The sequence below is a fragment of the Oncorhynchus kisutch genome, linkage group LG1 (genome assembly GCF_002021735.2).
Source record: "Oncorhynchus kisutch isolate 150728-3 linkage group LG1, Okis_V2, whole genome shotgun sequence".
Lineage (NCBI taxonomy): Eukaryota > Metazoa > Chordata > Actinopteri > Salmoniformes > Salmonidae > Oncorhynchus > Oncorhynchus kisutch.
In genome coordinates this window covers 13,781,045-13,800,053 of record NC_034174.2, presented here as the reverse complement: position 1 = coordinate 13,800,053, position 19,009 = coordinate 13,781,045, and the positions used below count along the sequence as shown (strand labels likewise).

Below are 19,009 nucleotides of genomic sequence, written 5' to 3'. Positions count from 1 at the left end.
TAGGCCTGCTGTGCTTCCTGGGAGTCTGTGAAAGGTGTCAGGAGAAAAGGCTGGCAGCCATACCCCCTGTCTCCCAGCAACACACCAGAGAATTCACCTGTCAACACAAAATCTCATCATTACTACCTCATAAACACAGTGATATTCTTGACACAGCCATGATGGTTATAAATAGGGGTTGTGTGGCTTACCTTGTGATAGGCACTGATAGATTTCAGAGGCCCGAAAGATTCTGTAGTCATGGACTGAGCCAGGCCATTTTGCCACAACATTGCTGATCACACAGTCAGCATTGCAGACCATCTGAAATCATAAGATGAGGAATATTACACCAATCAATGCACATCACTGGCAATGCAGAGTGTTCGTCAATGGACAATATCAAAAAATTTATCATAGCTTTATACAGTGTGATGGAGTTACTTTACACAATTTCACTCATATCTGCAGTGCATTTCAATAAAAAACGAACCGTTTCATAATTACAGTACAACTGCATTTTTGGAGATGTGAATTAAATATTTGAATTGTAATTGTGATGTTTCAGCGGAGCGGTGAGTGTGTAATTGTGCACTACTTACGCATTCAGGCGGTCTGCAATACTTTGCCACGCTTTTTCTCTTTGCTTTATCACTGTGGCGGTGTTGCCTTTCTTCTTAATTATATCTTTTACCTCCTCGTATGCCTCCATGAGGATTTGTGCTTCCGACGGGGAAAAGTACGCGGCTCTAGTTGCCATGGTAAATCAGTTAATCTGTGGCGGGGTCTATTTGAGTGAGCCGTGAGCGCGCACCTATCCAGGATTGGTTTCACCTGGTTTAATGAATCCGTGTCTGCTCATCCTGGCTTGGTCTTTGTGCAACCAATTAAGCCTGGACGCACATGTTTTGGCTTCATTGAGCTCAGCTGAGTCATTTATCCCGGATGTCTTAATTCTACTTTTGTGCAACAGGCCCCAGGTAGCTAGCTATCAACAATGACATAAGCCTGGACGCACATGTTTTGGCTTCATTGAGCTCAGCTGAGTCATTTATCCCGGATGTCTTAATTCTACTTTTGTGCAACAGGCCCCAGGTAGCTAGCTATCAACAATGACATGAAACTGCCATGTGGGGAATCGTAATTGACTCGTCTCAGCTAGTTTAATCTTGCTATTTATACAATGTCTTGTTTTGAGGTGTTTTGACAGATTTGTATGGCAAAAAAATCTGCAGCTAGCTACCAACAACTGCAAGCTGTATTTGAGCGACAACAAGTGCTCATTGTGTAAATGTATATATGTTTCCAATAAACATTGGAGAAAAAATATAGTTTATATTTTGTCAACAATCTAAACCGGTTTTATTGCTAAACAACCAATCCCACTACTACACCACAGTGGACGTGTATAATACCCATAAAACCTAGCGACAAACACAGAAATGGTTCCAATCGTTTTTTTTTTCTTCACCATTCATTTTTCCATTAGGGATTTTAGAGCCACTTCAAACAAGGCTTGTGTTTCATGTAGGCTTTCCCCAGCGTGACGTTTTGATAACTGTAAATCTCTCCTGGACAAGGTGACTTTTATCAATATATTCGGCTCTATTTACTCTAATTCGAAAATGCTAATTAGCATAAATGTAGACATGCAAGATCCCTGCATGTCATCTCTAGCTGACACCTTTGTTTTACCAGATTCTCTGCTCCTTCAGCCGGTGGAGGTCTATATTTAATCCCTTAGAATTACTGCCAACTATATGAACAAGGTGATATTTCAATTCTTGGTGTCAGAATGCACTGCTTTATTTAAAAAAATTCAGAACTAACTTGTTGACATGTTCTGTTGCAGATTCAAAGCCAGATGAACTCTTTGCAGAATGTATCCATAATCATGCATTAATAAGCATATTTATTTGACAAGAATGCACCTAATCACCCATCAATCACGTCAAACACTTGAACTCCAACAATTACATTGTTTTAAAGAAATCACAACAGTAACCAATGCATACATACTGTATGTATTTTATACATCAAATATAAACATCTAATTTGAAGTAAACAATACATTATTTATTCATCAATGCCACAAACATGGGACATTGAAGAGCACCATATTAACTATTATTACTATCTGAGAGCGCAGAGATTTGTCTACTTTTCCTTTTCAGGAATTAGACCAGCAGAAATAATACAATGTAAAACAGCATATAGTGATTTTTGGTGGGTGAGTTACAAAAGGAGAAACTACTGGATGTGTGAAGTAGATTTAATATAAAATGCTAGGTCAACTCCTGCAGAATGAGAAACAACAGACTCAAAACAAGGAAGCCATGCCTAAACACAGCTATATCAACAGTCTTCTGGTCAATGTAACAGGTCCATGTTGCTGATGTCAATTGTGAGCAGCACCTTTAACACTGCATTCAGTCTGAACCCCAGAATAAGAGGAGTACAGCATTACACAGGTGAAAAAAGGTAGCAAAAACAGTCCACCACAACACTTTTAAACGTGTTGCTAGATGTTATATCAGGAGAAGAACAAGTGAAGGTAGCTGGATTTGGAAAATGGGTGAAGGTGTCAAGTTGAGGGTTCATGGAGCATAAAAGGCAAAGTGTGGAATGAGGGGTAACTAGAGGGATGGTTGGCCACGGAATGAACATTAAAAGGTGTGCTGGTGTGCTTCTGCATCCATTAGGTCATTTAGGTCATCACAAATACCCTAGCCCATGTCCAGTCAAACTCGGGGTCTCAGCGTGTGTCCCTCGATGTCATTCCATCTCGGTTGCAGCGTTCAAATTGTGGTCATCATGTGTCTGTGAATCACAACATTAAAGATGAGTGATCACAGTATTTCCACAAATTGAGCCATAGACAATACAACTTAAGCAATGAGGACAGCATTTGGTTGATAACGTGGTGGTTTAATTAAACTGTGTCTACTGTGTGTGAATGATGGAAGAATCTTACCCCAGCTGTAGGTCCAGTTGAGTGTGTGTGGTCACTTAGGCCTGCAGTACACCAGTACACCACAGTACTGGGACAATTGGAGACTTGGTTTGTCTTCGGGTCTGCATCTGTAAAGGTCAAGTTCAAAATGGAGGTAGTTAACAGTCTATGCCTTAGATTGAATTCAAAGTTGACACAAATGATGAACTAAGCAATACGATGCAACAAACTACAACACATATGAACCACACAGGCCAGAACAATTGCATACAGTACCAGTCAAAAGTTTGTACACACCTACTCATTCAAGGATTTTTCTTTAAAAAAACAAAAACAATTATACATTGTAGAATAGTATTGAAGACATCAAAACTATTAAATATCATTCATGGAATCATTTTATAACTCAAAAAAGTGTTAACTCCAAATATATTTTATATTTGAGATTCTTCAAAGTAGCCACCCTTTGCCTTGATGACAGATTTGCACACTCATGGAATTCTCTCAACCAGCTTCCTGGAATGCATTTAATTTAACAGTTAATTGTTCATTGTTAATTGATGGAATTTCTTTCCTTAAGGCGTTTGAGCCTATCAGTTGTGTTGTCACAAGGTAGGGTTTGGTATACAGAAGTTAGCCCTATTTGGTACAATTTTATGTCCATATTATGGCAAGAACAGCTCAAATAAGCAAAGAGAAATGACAGTCCATCATTACCTTAAGACATGAAGGTCAGGTAATCCAGAAAATTGCAAGAATAAACAAAAAAGTTTATTCAAATGCAGTTGCAAAAACCATCAAGCGCTATGATGAAACTGGCTCTCATGAGGATCGCCACAGGAAAGGAAGACCCAGAGTTACACGAGTAAAGGTGTGTTTACAAGTTTATCAACATTCAAAGCAGAATTACTTTCCCATTGTTCCTCAAATACAGTGTATGGTTTTGTCTCAACTTTTATCCAAAAAACTGAAATTCAAATTTAGCTTCATAAGACCAAATGCAGGTGGTGAGTCATATTTACCATCTCTTGGCTTCCACACATTGCCTACAAGCATTTTTTTTAAGTATAATAAATCCATGTAATCTAGGCATCACCTTCACAATAAATACATTATTTATTTTTGACGGGTCTAAAGAATAGTATAATCTGAGTTGTCCTGATGTGGCTACACTAGTTTATTTAGCAGACAAGACTTGCTTATAATTCCGTGGCATTTTTTTATAGTATGAAGAATGCAACTGAACAAAGCTGAATAAAATATACATATTTTTGCAAAATTATTTGAGGGAGTGCGCACATGCAGCTATTGTGTGTGTTGGGCAGTTTACAAAGAAATAGGTACTCCTTCATTTAGTTATTAATGTAACTTTAGTTGTTCTACAAACGTTGGGCTATATGTTTTTATTTTGAATACATTATAAGGCTGCATGATGAGTCTCTAATTTGAAAGTCTCTGCTTTGAAAAATGTCACTTGAAAGACATGAGCTCTGATTAGTTTTTTTGCACAGGCTGTACACACTCCAATAGTCTCTCATTCACAATTTGACAAGCACTTGATAATGCCTCGAATTTCACGGCGGCATCCCCTTTGTGGCCATAATGCACCCTAAAGAAATCCATGCCTTTTGCTGCCCAGGGTGCTGCGTTGTGCCCTTCTCCCTGAGTGTGCTGGGCAATCCGAAGCGCCTCACTCACATGGCTCTCGGTCACGTGATCGGGTCTTTCACAGGCTACAAGTGAAGACAGACACATCGGGGACGCAACTGCGAGCGTCCGTATCCAATTCCGAGGTGCATATTGAAGATATTGGAAGAACTGTCCATATTTACTTTTTGTCAGCCAACAAGTTGAGTAGGCCTAACTAACAGTAAAAGCACTAGCCTATGTCAATCTACTATCCCCCATAGTACAAAAGTCAACCTATTACGTGCAATAAATGAATATTCCAAACATGGTCTGGGACAGTTGTGGGATGCAATAAATCCTAAATTAATACAACCACTAGCATCAAAAAAATATTTTTACGCAATGTGGCTGATGCAACAGATCAGAACGTTTAGCTTAAAATGTTGATAAACTAGTATTAAACTAGCTATTTCTTCACATTTATGAGCGCAGCAGTGCACACATGTGTGCCAAAAGTAGGCTATAAGGGTGAATGTTCCATTAGCGGGAAAACACCATTATCAAAAGTGACCACAAATGCGATTATGCATGTAATGCTTTTTTTTATAAAGGTGCATTTTTATTGTGAAAATTGTCCCCCAAAAATTGTCATCCCCAGACACAGACACTGGACAGAGGAACTCCATAATACTTTTTTTCCAATCTTCCTTTGTCCTGTGTCTGTGTTCTTTTGCCCATCTTAATCTTTTATTTTTATTGGCCAGTCTGAGACATGGCTTTTTCTTTGCAACTCTGCCTAGAAGGCCAGCATCCCGGAGTCACCTCTTCACTGTTGACGTTGAGACAGGTGTTTTGCAGGTTTTTGCCTGTAATCGAACCCACAAATGTTGACGCTCCAGATACTCAACTAGTCTAAAGGCCAGTTTTATTGCTTCTTTATTATTCAGAACAACAGTTTTCAGCTGTGCTAACATAATTGCAAAAGGGTTTTCTAATGATCAATTAGCCTTTTAAAATGATAAACTTGGATTAGCAAACACAACGTGCCATTGGAAAACAGGAGTGATGGTTGCTGATAATGGGTCTCTGTACGCCTATGTAGATATTCCATACAAAATCTGCCGTTTCCAGCTACAATAGTCATTTACAACATTAACAATGTTTACACAGCATTTCTGATAAATTTGATATTATTTTAATGGACAAAAAATGTGCTTTTCTTTCAAAAACAAGGACATTTCTAAGTGACCCCAAACTTTTGAACGGTAGTGTAAGCTGAGCACTTGTTGGCTAAATATCAAAGTCTGTTTATTATGGAAATAGCCCTGTGGGATCTTTGTTATGCCCAGAACACCATCATGACCACGCCTTGTAAGTCACTCAGGATTCCACTATGACGTTGCTCATCAATCATTTCATGAGAAAAATATTTGTACACAAGTCTGTTGAAAAAGTTCAGATACATCATATAACATTATATTGGTGGTATTGAATTTCCAGCAAATATATGTTTGTAAAATACACTATGCTAGCACATGATTCAGAGACGATAGTTGAAAAGCAAATATCATTGTTTCATTGAGCCAAATGAAAGGAATATTAGTTTGATTCATTTTTACAGTTTTCTTTTCATTGTTAGAGTAGCAGAGCACCATTTTTTAAAACTTGTATTTACTCTTGTCTATTGGCAGGGAAGGAGGTAGGGCATTAGTTGTGGCAGTGAAGGTCACAGCGATCTCTGCTCATTTTGTTTTGACTCAATTGGCTGTTTATTGGCTGAGGAGAGAAACAGCGACCTCTGCTGGCTCTCGGTCTGAATGGCTTCTCTATCCAAATACATCCTGTGGATCAAACAACGTAAACATTTTATTTCTCTCTGGTTAAGGATATGACAATAACTGAAGCATTTATATTGGGTCATCAGCCTACATCAGGGTAAAATCACTGTTTTACTAAATGTTTTTGAATTCGTTTTTGTTATGTTTCCCAGCTAGGAATAGTAAATCACTGGCAAGGAAATCATGGTTTACCATTACTGCTCTTAGAGGAGTTTGTCGTTGTATTTTACATGTCCTTTCTCCATGACCAGAATGGTACTGCTGTCTAAGTATAGGCACTGTACCCCAAACGGACTGTTTTCTCCTGTCCTCTACCACCCGCCCTCTTTGGCTTGTCTCACAACGCCACTGCTTTGGTCTCTTAACTAGGCACAAAGGGCTGCTGTCTGACAGAGTGACACCACTCTGGGGATGACCAATTATCTTAGAGGGCAGAGGGAGAGTTCTAGAGTTCTACACTCGGGAACAGAGCTAAAGTACTGTAACATCCATCACATTTATATATATTGGTTTATGTTTTATTGTATAATCAAGAACTATGTGTTTCAGAAATGTGGCACATTTGTAAACAATTATTAGAAAACAATATGAAAACAGGTAAAAAACATATGATATGAACACTTCTTAGCAATGTGACAACAATTGTTAGTAGACTGCTGACAGCCTTGTGCCCTAATTCTGTGGGTAAAAGGCCTAAATGTGTGCTGAGTCTGACAACATGGCTATAAGCAAATGTAACCTTGATATTACCGAGAATGAGCAGAGCCTATTGCCATCCATTCTAAAATAACAATAAACAGCTTTAAGATGTGGCCAAAACAGACAAAACTCAAGACACATTTCCAGAAAAAAAAAGTCACATTGCATCACAATTCCAAATAGTTTGAGGGAGGGGGATTGGAAATGTAGTGGGACATCATAGCTACAGTACATGACCAAAAGCATGTGGACTGCTAGTCAAACATCTCATTCCAAAATCATGGGCATTTAATATTGAGTTGGTCCCCCCCTTTATGCTATAACAGCCTCCACTCTTCTGGGAAGGCTTTCCACTAGATGTTGGAACGTTGCTTGGGCACTTGCTTCCATTTAGCCACAAGCATTAGTAAGGTCGGGCACTGATGTTTGGCGATTAGGTCTGGCTTGCAGTTGGCTTTCCAATTCATCCCAATAGGGGATCGATGGGGTTGAGGTCAGGGCTCTGTGCAGGCCAGTCCAAGTTCTTCCACACCAATCTTGCAAACCATTTCTGTATGGACCTGTATGCACAGGGGAATTGTCATACTGAAACAGGAAAGGGCCCTTCCCAAACTTTTGCCACAAAGTTGGAAGCACAGAATTGTCTAGAATGTCATTGTATGCTGTAGCGTTAAGATTTCCCTTCACTGAAACTAAGGGGCCTAGCTCGAACCATGAAAAACAGCCCCAGACCATTATTCCTCCTTCACCAAACTTTAGAGTTGGCACTATGCATTGGGGTAGGTAGCATTGTCCTGGCATCCACCAAACCCAGATTAGTCCGTCAGACTGCCAGATGGTGAAGCATGATTCATCACTCCAGAGAACGCATTTCCACTGCTCCAGAATCCAATGATGGTGAGCTTTACACCACTCCAGCTGACGCTTAGCATTGCGCATGTTGATCTTAGGCTTGTGTTGGGCTACTCGCCCATGGAATAATCTGTTTATTATGGAAATAGTCCCGTGGGATCTTTGTTATGCCCAGAACACCATCATGACCACGCCTTGTAAGTCACTCAGGATTCCACTATGTTGTACACAAGTTTGTTGACCAAGTTCTGATACATCGGACAGCGTTATATTGGTGGTATTGAATTTCCACTAAATATATGATTTTAAAACACAGTAGCCTATGCTAGCACTTGATTAGAGAAAATAGGTTAAAATGACATATAGTTTCACTCATCCAAATGAAGGTATTAACTTATTTTATTTATTTTTTACCTCTGATTTTCGTTTCATTGTTAGAATAGCAGAGGACCTTTTTAATCTCGTATTACTCTTGTCCATTGGCAGGGAAAGAGGTAGGGCATTAGTTGTGGCAGCGACGGTCACAGCGATCGACTCATTTTGTATTTTATTGGCTGAGGAAAGGTAAACATCGACCTCTGCTGGCTCTCTTTCAGAATGGCTTTTCTATCAAAATACAGCCTGTGGATCAAACAACTTCAACATTTTATTTCTCTCTGGTTAAGGACATGACCAAGAACTGAAGCATTTATATTGGGTCATCAGTCTACATCAGGGTAAAATCACTGTTTCACATATGGTTTTGTTTTCCAGCTAGGAATAGTAAATGGTTATCAAGTGTAACTAGCTGGCAAATAAATCATGGCATAGAGATTGTTGGTTTAACATTACTAGTCTGAGAGGAGCTTGTCTTTACCTGTCCTTTCTTCATGACCAGAATGGTACCCTGTCTATGGCAGTATGAATGTGATTGGCGATGGTCAATGTTGTGATGTCTTTGAGCTGTAGAGAGATTGTTGATCATCATGAAGAACACTAGAGGGCAGTATTGATCTGTGGCTTACGCTCCACTATTGAATGTTGGCAAACCTTGTTTCAGGGGTTTACTCTTCTTCAGCTTTAAAACATCCCTTAAAAGATCAGCCTTCTAAAAATCAGAGTGAAATGGAAATGCATTTGAGTGTGTCACTTAGGTTTGGTCAACAAAAACGCCACCTCTATTTCCTCTGGAATTAACAGAACAAGCCCTCACTGAAAATGACAGAGAAACAGTTGTGTAACAGTAATGGGAGGAAAATGGTGGCCTGCTCTTACATTTCTGCCTTTAGGACTGAAAGTATTCTGTTTAATGTTACTGTGACTTCTGTAAACTCTCAGACTGTAGATCAGTGTTATTCTGTCCTGGTCCCAGAGACCCACATGGTATGCATGTGTTTGTTTCAGCCAAGAATTACACTTGATTCAACTAATCAATGGCTTCATTATGAGTTGCATACATTGAACCAGTTGTTCTAGCACATGGGCTGGAACAAAAGTGCAATTTCAAGTTGAATTTTCCAACAGAAAGATTAGAAAATACGTACAGATGTAGGATCTTAATCTATTCAGTCTTTTGTTGCTGAGAATTTTCCTACACAGCAGGAAATGCAAACATGTAGTTCATTTTTGAGGGTTAAAAAGGCTTCTAACGTTTGGAATTTCCACTTGAATTGCCCTAATGAAAAATGTATCAACACCTGCAAAAATGTTCATTGTTTATAATCCACATAACAATTTACATGTATTTTCCGTGTGTAGGAAACTTGCTCAAATGAAGATCCTACATCTGTATACACGCTGAAGTATCTTTTTTAAACTTTAATTTACAATACATACATTACAACAAGTCACACCATGTGGGTCTTTTTAGGTTTAGGGTTGAAGACAAGCGCTGTAGCTCCACAGATGTGACCTCATTACCCTGTGGTTACCCTGACCTGCTCATCCCTTGGGTCACAGCCAGGAGGTGGATGCATTGCTGGCTGTCCAGCTCAGTGTTTGGGCTGTGGAGATGCTCCATTCAGCCAGGAGGATATTCCAATCCCTTGATTTATCCCAGATGTAGCCAGGACTGCTGGACCACGTTAAAGGTGTCTGAGGGACAGTAGAGTTGTTTGGGTTGAGTTTCCCAAACGCATCGGTCTGTTTCAGTTATGGGTGAAATAAGATAAATAGATTGTCATGGCCATGGGAGAAATAAAAGTGCTACAGAGCTTTCGGGAAACTTTTCAATGATCATGAACATGGCACATCTTCTAAAATAAAAATTGAAATAGACCAAAAAGTGGAAAAACTGTGTTCTGGAGTAAATTTCCCGAAAGCCTCGTAGCCAACATGGCACTTTAGGTATTCTCTTCAAGTTATTTCTCTCCATGACGCAAACGGACTGAGGCTTTCAGGAAAGTCAGCCCATGGAGAGAAATAAAGCATCACGTTAGCTACGAAGCTTTCGGGAAACCTACTCTAGGACACATTTTTTCCACAGGGACTTTTTATTTTAGATATGCCTGGTTCATCCAAGTTGAAATGGAGATTCTTGGGAAAAAATTGAATTTTTTTTTCTTCCTGAAATAACAAAGTGAAATCTCAGCAGGCATGAGCCAAAGGCTGACCAAAGCACATCAAAATAATGCCATATGTTTCTATTCATCCACGTTCTCATGGAGCAGGATTTTGTGTCGTTTAGAAAACCTCTAAGTATAGTGACTTGTATTGACATTACAGTACTGTCTCCTAGCCTACCTGTTATTTGTCCTTCTGTCGGTCTGACTGTTGCTCATTAGTCCCTGTGACGGACACCACACCCACCACCCAGACAATAACGCCACACAGATGCAGTGCATGTACTGAGGTGTTTAATAAATAACAACAACAACAACTAATAAACAAATGGTTGGTTTATATACATGCAGTCCTCAATCAATAATTAACTGTGAGCTGAGGGCTGGGGTGGGGCAGAGAGTGTCAGAGTCCTCCAGTTGGGTGGGGCAGAGAGTGTCAGAGTCCTCCAGTTGGGTGGGGGTGGGGGGGTTTGAACTGCAGTACTCCAGTGGGGTGGGGGGGTTGGAACTGCAGTACTCCAGTGGGATGGGGGTGGGGGGGTTTGAACTGCAGTACTCCAGTGGGGTGGGGGGGTTTGAACTGCAGTACTCCAGTGGGGTGGGGGGGTTGGAACTGCAGTACTCCAGTGGGGTGGGGGGGTTGGAACTGCAGTACTCCAGTGGGGTGGGGGGGGTTGGAACTGCAGTACTCCAGTGGGGTGGGGGGGTTGGAACTGCAGTACTCCAGTGGGGTGGGGGGGTTGGAACTGCAGTACTCCAGTGGGGTGGGGGGGTTGGAACTGCAGTACTCCAGTGGGGTGGGGGGGTTGGAACTGCAGTACTCCAGTGGGGTGGGGGGATTGGAGCTGCAGTACTCCAGTGGGGTGGGGGGGGTTGGAACTGCAGTACTCCAGTGGGGTGGGGGGATTGGAGCTGCAGTACTCCAGTGGGGTGGGGGGGGGTTGGAACTGCAGTACTCCAGTGGGGTGGTGTGGGGTAACAGTAACCATGTGGTCCTGTCGGTCAGTACTGCAGTGACAACAGGACCAGTGATTACAGTACGGTCACTGTCGCCAGGACTTTCGGCTGAGCACACACACACAGGCCACGTCGATGCGGATCAGTCTCCAGGCCACCAGGTCCTTAAAGGAAGTCAGCGCCCGCACGAAGGTGTGCGAGTTGGTGCAGTAGGAGTTCCAGTGTCGCCCGTCGATGCCCAGGCAGCCAGAGCTGCCCGCCCGGGCGCCACGGCACGTGGTCTCAAAGAAGTACTGCTTTTTCTTGACGTTGTTAATGTTGACGTCAGGGAGCACCTCCACTTCATTGCCAGATATATCTGTGGCCTTGGTCTTGTTGCCCACCCAGTTGCTGACACTCTCACACACAGAGTACACCCCCCGGTGCTGTGGCTGACCTACCATGCGCCTTGCCCTGCTGGCCCCGGACCCCTGGCGTCCTGTGGGCTCTTTGTCGGGCGGCTGTGCACTGAAGAGAACGCGGGGCGAGCGGTAGCGTCGCTTGGTGAAGAGTTTGGGGTCCACGGTGGGGGCAGAGTTAGGGGTCCTGTTAGGGGTAGGGCCCTGCTGCTGAACGGAGGCCATGGGGCAGAAGTCCCCTCCCATGGTGCACACGGCCTGGGCACTGACCACGAGGATCAAGACCAGCATGGACGACCTCATGGACACACACACCTGGCGGGATCAAACACACAGAGACGTCAACATTAGGGATCAAACACACCGAGACGTCAACATTAGGGATCAAACACACACAATCACCAACATTAGGGATCAAACACACAGAGACGTCAACATTAGGCATCAAACACAGATGTCAACATTAGGGATCAAATTCACACACACACACACACGTCAACATCAGGGAACAAATACACACACACACACACACACACACACAGACGTCAACATTATGGATCAAATACACACACACACACATCAACAATAATGATCAAATACACACACACACACACACACAGACGTCAACATTAATTATCAAATATACACACACACGTAAATATCAGGGATCAAATACCCACACAGACGTCAACATTAGGGATCAAATACACACACACACACAGACGTCAACATTAGGGATCAAATACACACACACACAGACAAACACACACGTCAACAATAATGATCAAATACACACACACACACAGACGTCAACATTAATTATCAAATACACACACACACGTAAATATCAGGGATCAAATACACACAGACATCAACATTAGGGAAAAAAGACACACACACACAGACGTCAACATTAGGGATCAAATACACACACAAACAGACAAACACACACGTCAACAATAATGATCAAATACACACACACACACAGACGTCAACATTAATTATCAAATACACACACACACGTAAATATCAGGGATCAAATACACACAGACATCAACATTAGGGAAAAAAGACACACACACACAGACGTCAACATTAGGGATCAAATACACACACACACACACACACACACACACACAGACGTCAACATTAGGGATCAAATACACACACACACACACAGACACAGACACCAACATCAGGGATCAAATACACACACACACACACACACACACACACACACACACGTCAACATTAGGGAACAAATACACACACAAACAGACACACACACACACCGACGTCAACAATAATGATCAAATACACACACACACACACACACAGACGTCAACATTAATTATCAAATACACACACACGTAAATATCAGGGATCAAATACACACACACACAGACGTCAACATTAGGGATCAAATACACACACACACAGACGTCAACATTAGGGATCAAATACACACACACACACAGACACCAACATCAGGGATCAAATACACACACACACGTCAACATTAGGGAACAAATACACACACAAACAGACACACACACACACAGACGTCAACATTAATTATCAAATACACACACACACACACACACACACACACGTAAATATCAGGGATCAAATACACACACACACACACACAGACGTCAACATTAGGGAAAAAAGACACACACACACACAGACGTCAACATTAGGGATCAAATACACACACACACACACAGACGTCAACATCAGGGATCAAATACACACACACACACAGACACCAACATCAGGGATCAAATACACACACACACACACACACACACACACACACACGTCAACATTAGGGAACAAATACACACACAAACAGACACACACACACAGACGTCAACAATAATGATCAAATACACACACACACACACACACACACACGTAAACATCAGGGATCAAATACACACACAGACGTCAACATTAGGGAACAAACACACACACACACACAAACAGACGTCAATATGAATGATCAAATACACACACACTCACACATATCAACATTTTGGATCAAATACTAACACACACTCACACACACAGAGAGACGTCAACATTTTGTATCAAATACACACACACACACACACAAACAAACAGACGTGAACATTAATGATCAAATAAACACACACACACACACACACACACACACACACACACACACAAACATCAGGGTTCAAATAAACACACACACTCTCACAGATGTCAACATTAGGGATCAAATTCACACACACACGTAAACATCAGGGATCAAAAACACACACACATAGACGTCAACATTAGGGAACAAATACACACACACACACACACACACAAATGCATACACACACACACGTCAACATTAGGGAACAAACACACACACACCAACATTAGGGATCAAATACACACACACACCAACTTACGGAACAAATACACAACACAGACGTCAACATTAGACATCAAAAATACACATACACACACAGACGTCAACATTTGTGCTCAAATGCACACGCAGACGTCAAAATTAGGGATCAAATATACACACACACACACACACACACGTAAACATCAGGGATCAAATACACACACACACACACACACACACACACACACACACACACACACGTAAACATCAGGGATCAAATACACACACACATACACGCAGACGTCAAAATTAGGGATCAAATACACACACACATGTAAACATCAGGGATCAAATACACACACAGACGTCAACATCAGGGATCAAATACACACACAGACGTCAACCTTAGGGATCAAATACACACACACACGTCAACATTAGGGATTAAATACACACACACACACGTCAACATTTTGGATCAAATACACACACACACACACACACATTCACAGAGACGTCAACATTTTGTATCAAATACACACACACGTAAACATCAGGGTTCAAATACACACATATACACATCCAAAAACACACACACACACTCACCTCGACGTCAACATTAGGGATCACACACACACACACGTAAACATCAGGGATCAAATACACACACACACATACAGACGCCAACATTAGGGATGAAATAAATACACACGTCAATATTAATGATCAAATCCACACACACACACACACACACTCACACGTCAACATTAGGGACCAAATACACACACACACACACATACACACAAACAGATGTCAACATTAATGATCAAATTCACACAAACATCAACATTAGGGAACAAATACACACAGACGTCAACATTAGGGATCAAATACACACACACACACACACACACACACAGACGTCAACATTAGGGATCAAATACACACACTCACTCACACACATACACACACAGACGTCAACATTAGGGCTCAAATGCACACACTCACTCACACACACACAGACGTCAACATTAGGGATCAAATACACAGACACACACGTAAACATCAGGGATCAAATACACACACACACACACAGACGTCAACATTAGGGATCAAATACACACACACACACACACACAGACATCAACATTAGGGATCAAATACACACACACACACACACACACACACGTAAACATCAGGGATCAAATACACACACGTCAACATTAGGGAACAAATACACACACACACACACACACACACACACACACACACACACACACACACACACACGTAAACATCAGGGATCAAATACACACACACACACGTCAACATTAGGGATTAAATACACACACACACACACACAAACAGACGTCAATATGAATGATCAAATGCACACACACACTCACACGTCAAAATTTTGGATCAAATACTAACACACTCACACAGAGACATCAACATCAGGGGTCAAATACACACACACACACACACAGAGACGTCAACATTTTGTATCAAATACACACACACACAAACAGACGTCAACATTAATGATCAAATAAACACACACACAAGTAAACATCAGGGTTCAAAGACACACATACACACACGTCAACATTTGGGATCAAATACACACATCCACAAACACACACACTCACCCCGATGTCAACATTAGGGATCACACACACAGACACACACATACAGATGCCAACATTAGGGATGAAATAAATACACAAGTCAATATTAATGATCAAATCCACACACACACACACACACACGTAAACATCAGGGATCAAATACACACACACACACACACACACACACACACACACACACAGACGTGAAAATTAGGGTTCAAATACACACACACACACACACACACACACACACACACACAAACAGACATGAGGGATCAAATACACACAAACACCAACATTAGGGATCAAATACACACATGTCAACATTAGGGGTCAAATAAACACACACACACACGTCAACATTAGGGAAAAAATACACACACACAAATACAGACACATCAACAGTAGGGATATGCGTTTTTGAGCAGTGATGTTTTGAGGCTGTTGCTGGGCAACACGGACTTTCAACTCCCTCCAAAGATTTTCTATGGGGTTGAGATCTGGAGACTGGCTAGGCAACTCCAGGACCTTGAAATGCTTCTTACGAAGCCACTCCTTCGTTGCCCGGGCGGTGTGTTTGGGATCATTGTCATGCTGAAAGACCCAGTCAAGTTTCATCTTCAATGCCCTTGCTGATGGAAGGAGGTTTTCACTCAAAATCTCACAATACATGGCCCCATTCATTCTTTCCTTTACACGGATCAGTCGTCCTGGTCCCTTTGCAGAAAAACAGCCCCAAAGGATGATGTTTCCACCCCCATGCTTCACAGTAGGTATGGTGTTCTTTGGATGCAACTCAGCATTCTTTGTCCTCGACGAGTTGAGTTTTTACCAAAAAGTTATATTTTGGTTTCATCTGACCATATGACATTCTCCCAATCTTCTTCTAGATCATCCAAATGCTCTCTAGCAAACTTCAGACGGGCCTGGAAATGTACTGGCTTAAGCAGGGGGACACGTCTGGCACTGCAGGATTTGAGTCCCTGGCGGCGTAGTGTGTTACTGATGGTAGGCTTTGTTACTTTGGTCCCATTCACTAGGTCCCCCCATGTGGTTCTGGAATTTTGCTCACCGTTCTTGTGATCATTTTGACCCCACGGGGTGAGATCTTGCGTGGAGCCCCAGATCGAGGGAGATTATCAGTGGTCTTGTATGTTTTCCATTTCCTAATAATTGCTCCCACAGTTGATTTCTTCAAACCAAGCTGCTTACCTATTACAGATTCAGTCTTCCCAGCCTGGTGCAGGTCTACAATTTTGTTTCTGGTGTCCTTTGACAGCTCTTTGGTCTTGGCCATAGTGGAGTTTGGAGTGTGACTGTTTGAGGTTGTGGACAGGTGTCTTTTATACTGATAACAAGTTCAAACAGGTGCTATTAATACAGGTAACGAGTGGAGGACAGAGGAGCCTCTTAAAGAAGAAGTTACAGGTCTGTGAGAGCCAGAAATCTTGCTTGTTTGTAGGTGACCGAATACTTATTTTCCACCATAATTTGCAAATAAATTCATAAAAAATCCTACTATGTGATTTTCAGGATTTTTTTTCTTCTCATTTTGTCTGTCATAGAATGTACCTATGATGAAAATTACAGGCCTCTCTCATCTTTTTCAGTGGGAGAACATGCACAATTGGTGGCTGACTAAATACTTTTTTGCCCCACTGTATACACACACACACATAAGCTCACACACACACACATAAGTCAACATTAGGGATCAAATACACACACACACACACACACACACACACACAAGTCAACATTTGGGATCAAATACACACACACACACACAGACATCAACATTAGTGATCAAATACACACACACGCAGACGTCAACATTAGGTATCAAGTGTACACACACACTTCAGCATCAAATACACACACACACACACACACACACGCTCACACACAGACATCAACATTAGTGATCAAATATACACACACGTGTACACACAAACACACACAATGACGAACACACACGCACACAGACGTCAACATTAGAGATCAAATACACACACACACACAAACACACATGCACACAGATGTCAACATTAGGGATCAAATTCACACACACACACGCACACAGATGTCAACATTAGGGATCTAATACACACACACACACAGACTTCAACATTTGGGATCAAATCCGGTTCAAGTCCTCTCGACACTTACTGACATCTGAGAACCTAAAGGCTGGAAACTTGGATTTTACTTCTTTGGAGATTAGAATATAGCAGACTGGTTTCAAAATAGGAGAGAAACTCTGTCCTATTCATCCATGGAGAAAGGTAGCTTGAGGAATATGATGTGGGCTCAGTGTGATGGCTCAGGCCGAGTGTGATGGCTGTATCATACATTGATTCAGAGATACAACAGCTGTGTGGTTGTCTGCTTACTGGTAATCACAGCTCACTCCCTGTGTTTTCCCCGTACTGTGCAGATAGAAAACATGTTTACTCTTGCGGCGGCATTGAACGTGTCATTAGTGTGTGGTACTTTATCTCTAACTCTACACCAGGAGGTTTTATAGTGACCACCTGACCAGGGAAAATACTCTGACCTGGGAAAAAATACTCTGACCTGGGAAAAATACTCTGACCAGGTGAACCTTTTTTTGAGATTGTCACTCGCACAGAGATCTTAATTGAGTTTTGCATGTCACTTCTCTCATGAGAAGTTTTTTGAAAATAAAGTTATTCAAATTTGAATTGGTTTGAAGATATGAGAACACCCATCTTGCTTTGCTCACCTGTGCCGTGTTTCTTCCCCAGGAATTGTGGCCCCAGGTCGGGGCGGGCTCCTAGAGCACGTGTTCAGAGCGGACTGCCATCCAGGCTCCTGCCATCAGGCCTGTCTTTCTAGCTCTCTGTGGCCCCCAGCTCGGCCCTGGCCCCTGCCGAGGGAGAGAGAGATGAAGGCATGTGACCAAAGCACATCATTTGACAAGCTCACTTCGATAGTCCTACCAAAACTAGGTGAATATTAGTTTTAATCCTCAGCTTCATCTTTCACTTCATGCACCTTGGTTGGAAAGCGAGGTAGAGATTTAGTATTATTTTCCTTCTGCGCTGTAGTGTCATACACAGGGTTGGTAAAGCAGTCCAGCAAGCCACTCTAAACACAGGAAAGGCCAGAGTGTTATAATGACACCGTTACATACAT

At 41.8% G+C, this 19,009-nt stretch overlaps 1 protein-coding gene and 1 long non-coding RNA gene across 2 annotated transcripts in view; one reads left to right on the top strand and one right to left on the bottom strand.

Annotated features, from left to right (window-relative positions):
* Positions 1-1,436: 1,436 nt before the first annotated feature.
* LOC109865477 (uncharacterized) lies at positions 1,437-2,281 on the top strand. Its single transcript, XR_002251574.2, has 3 exons — positions 1,437-1,559; positions 1,678-1,748; positions 1,832-2,281. It is a non-coding gene; the product is annotated as an uncharacterized LOC109865477 (long non-coding RNA).
* Positions 2,282-11,370: 9,089 nt separating this feature from the next.
* Positions 11,371-19,009, bottom strand: part of LOC109865528 (nerve growth factor-like) — a 32,999-nt gene continuing 25,360 nt past the window's right edge. Inside the window, exons 2-3 of the mRNA XM_031833534.1 lie at positions 18,597-18,740; positions 11,371-12,160 (exon numbers count right to left, since the gene is read on the bottom strand). Coding sequence (XP_031689394.1) covers positions 11,534-12,148 — 615 coding nt within the window. The 5' untranslated portion in view covers positions 12,149-12,160; positions 18,597-18,740 and the 3' untranslated portion in view covers positions 11,371-11,533. The remainder of the gene's footprint in view (positions 12,161-18,596; positions 18,741-19,009) is intronic.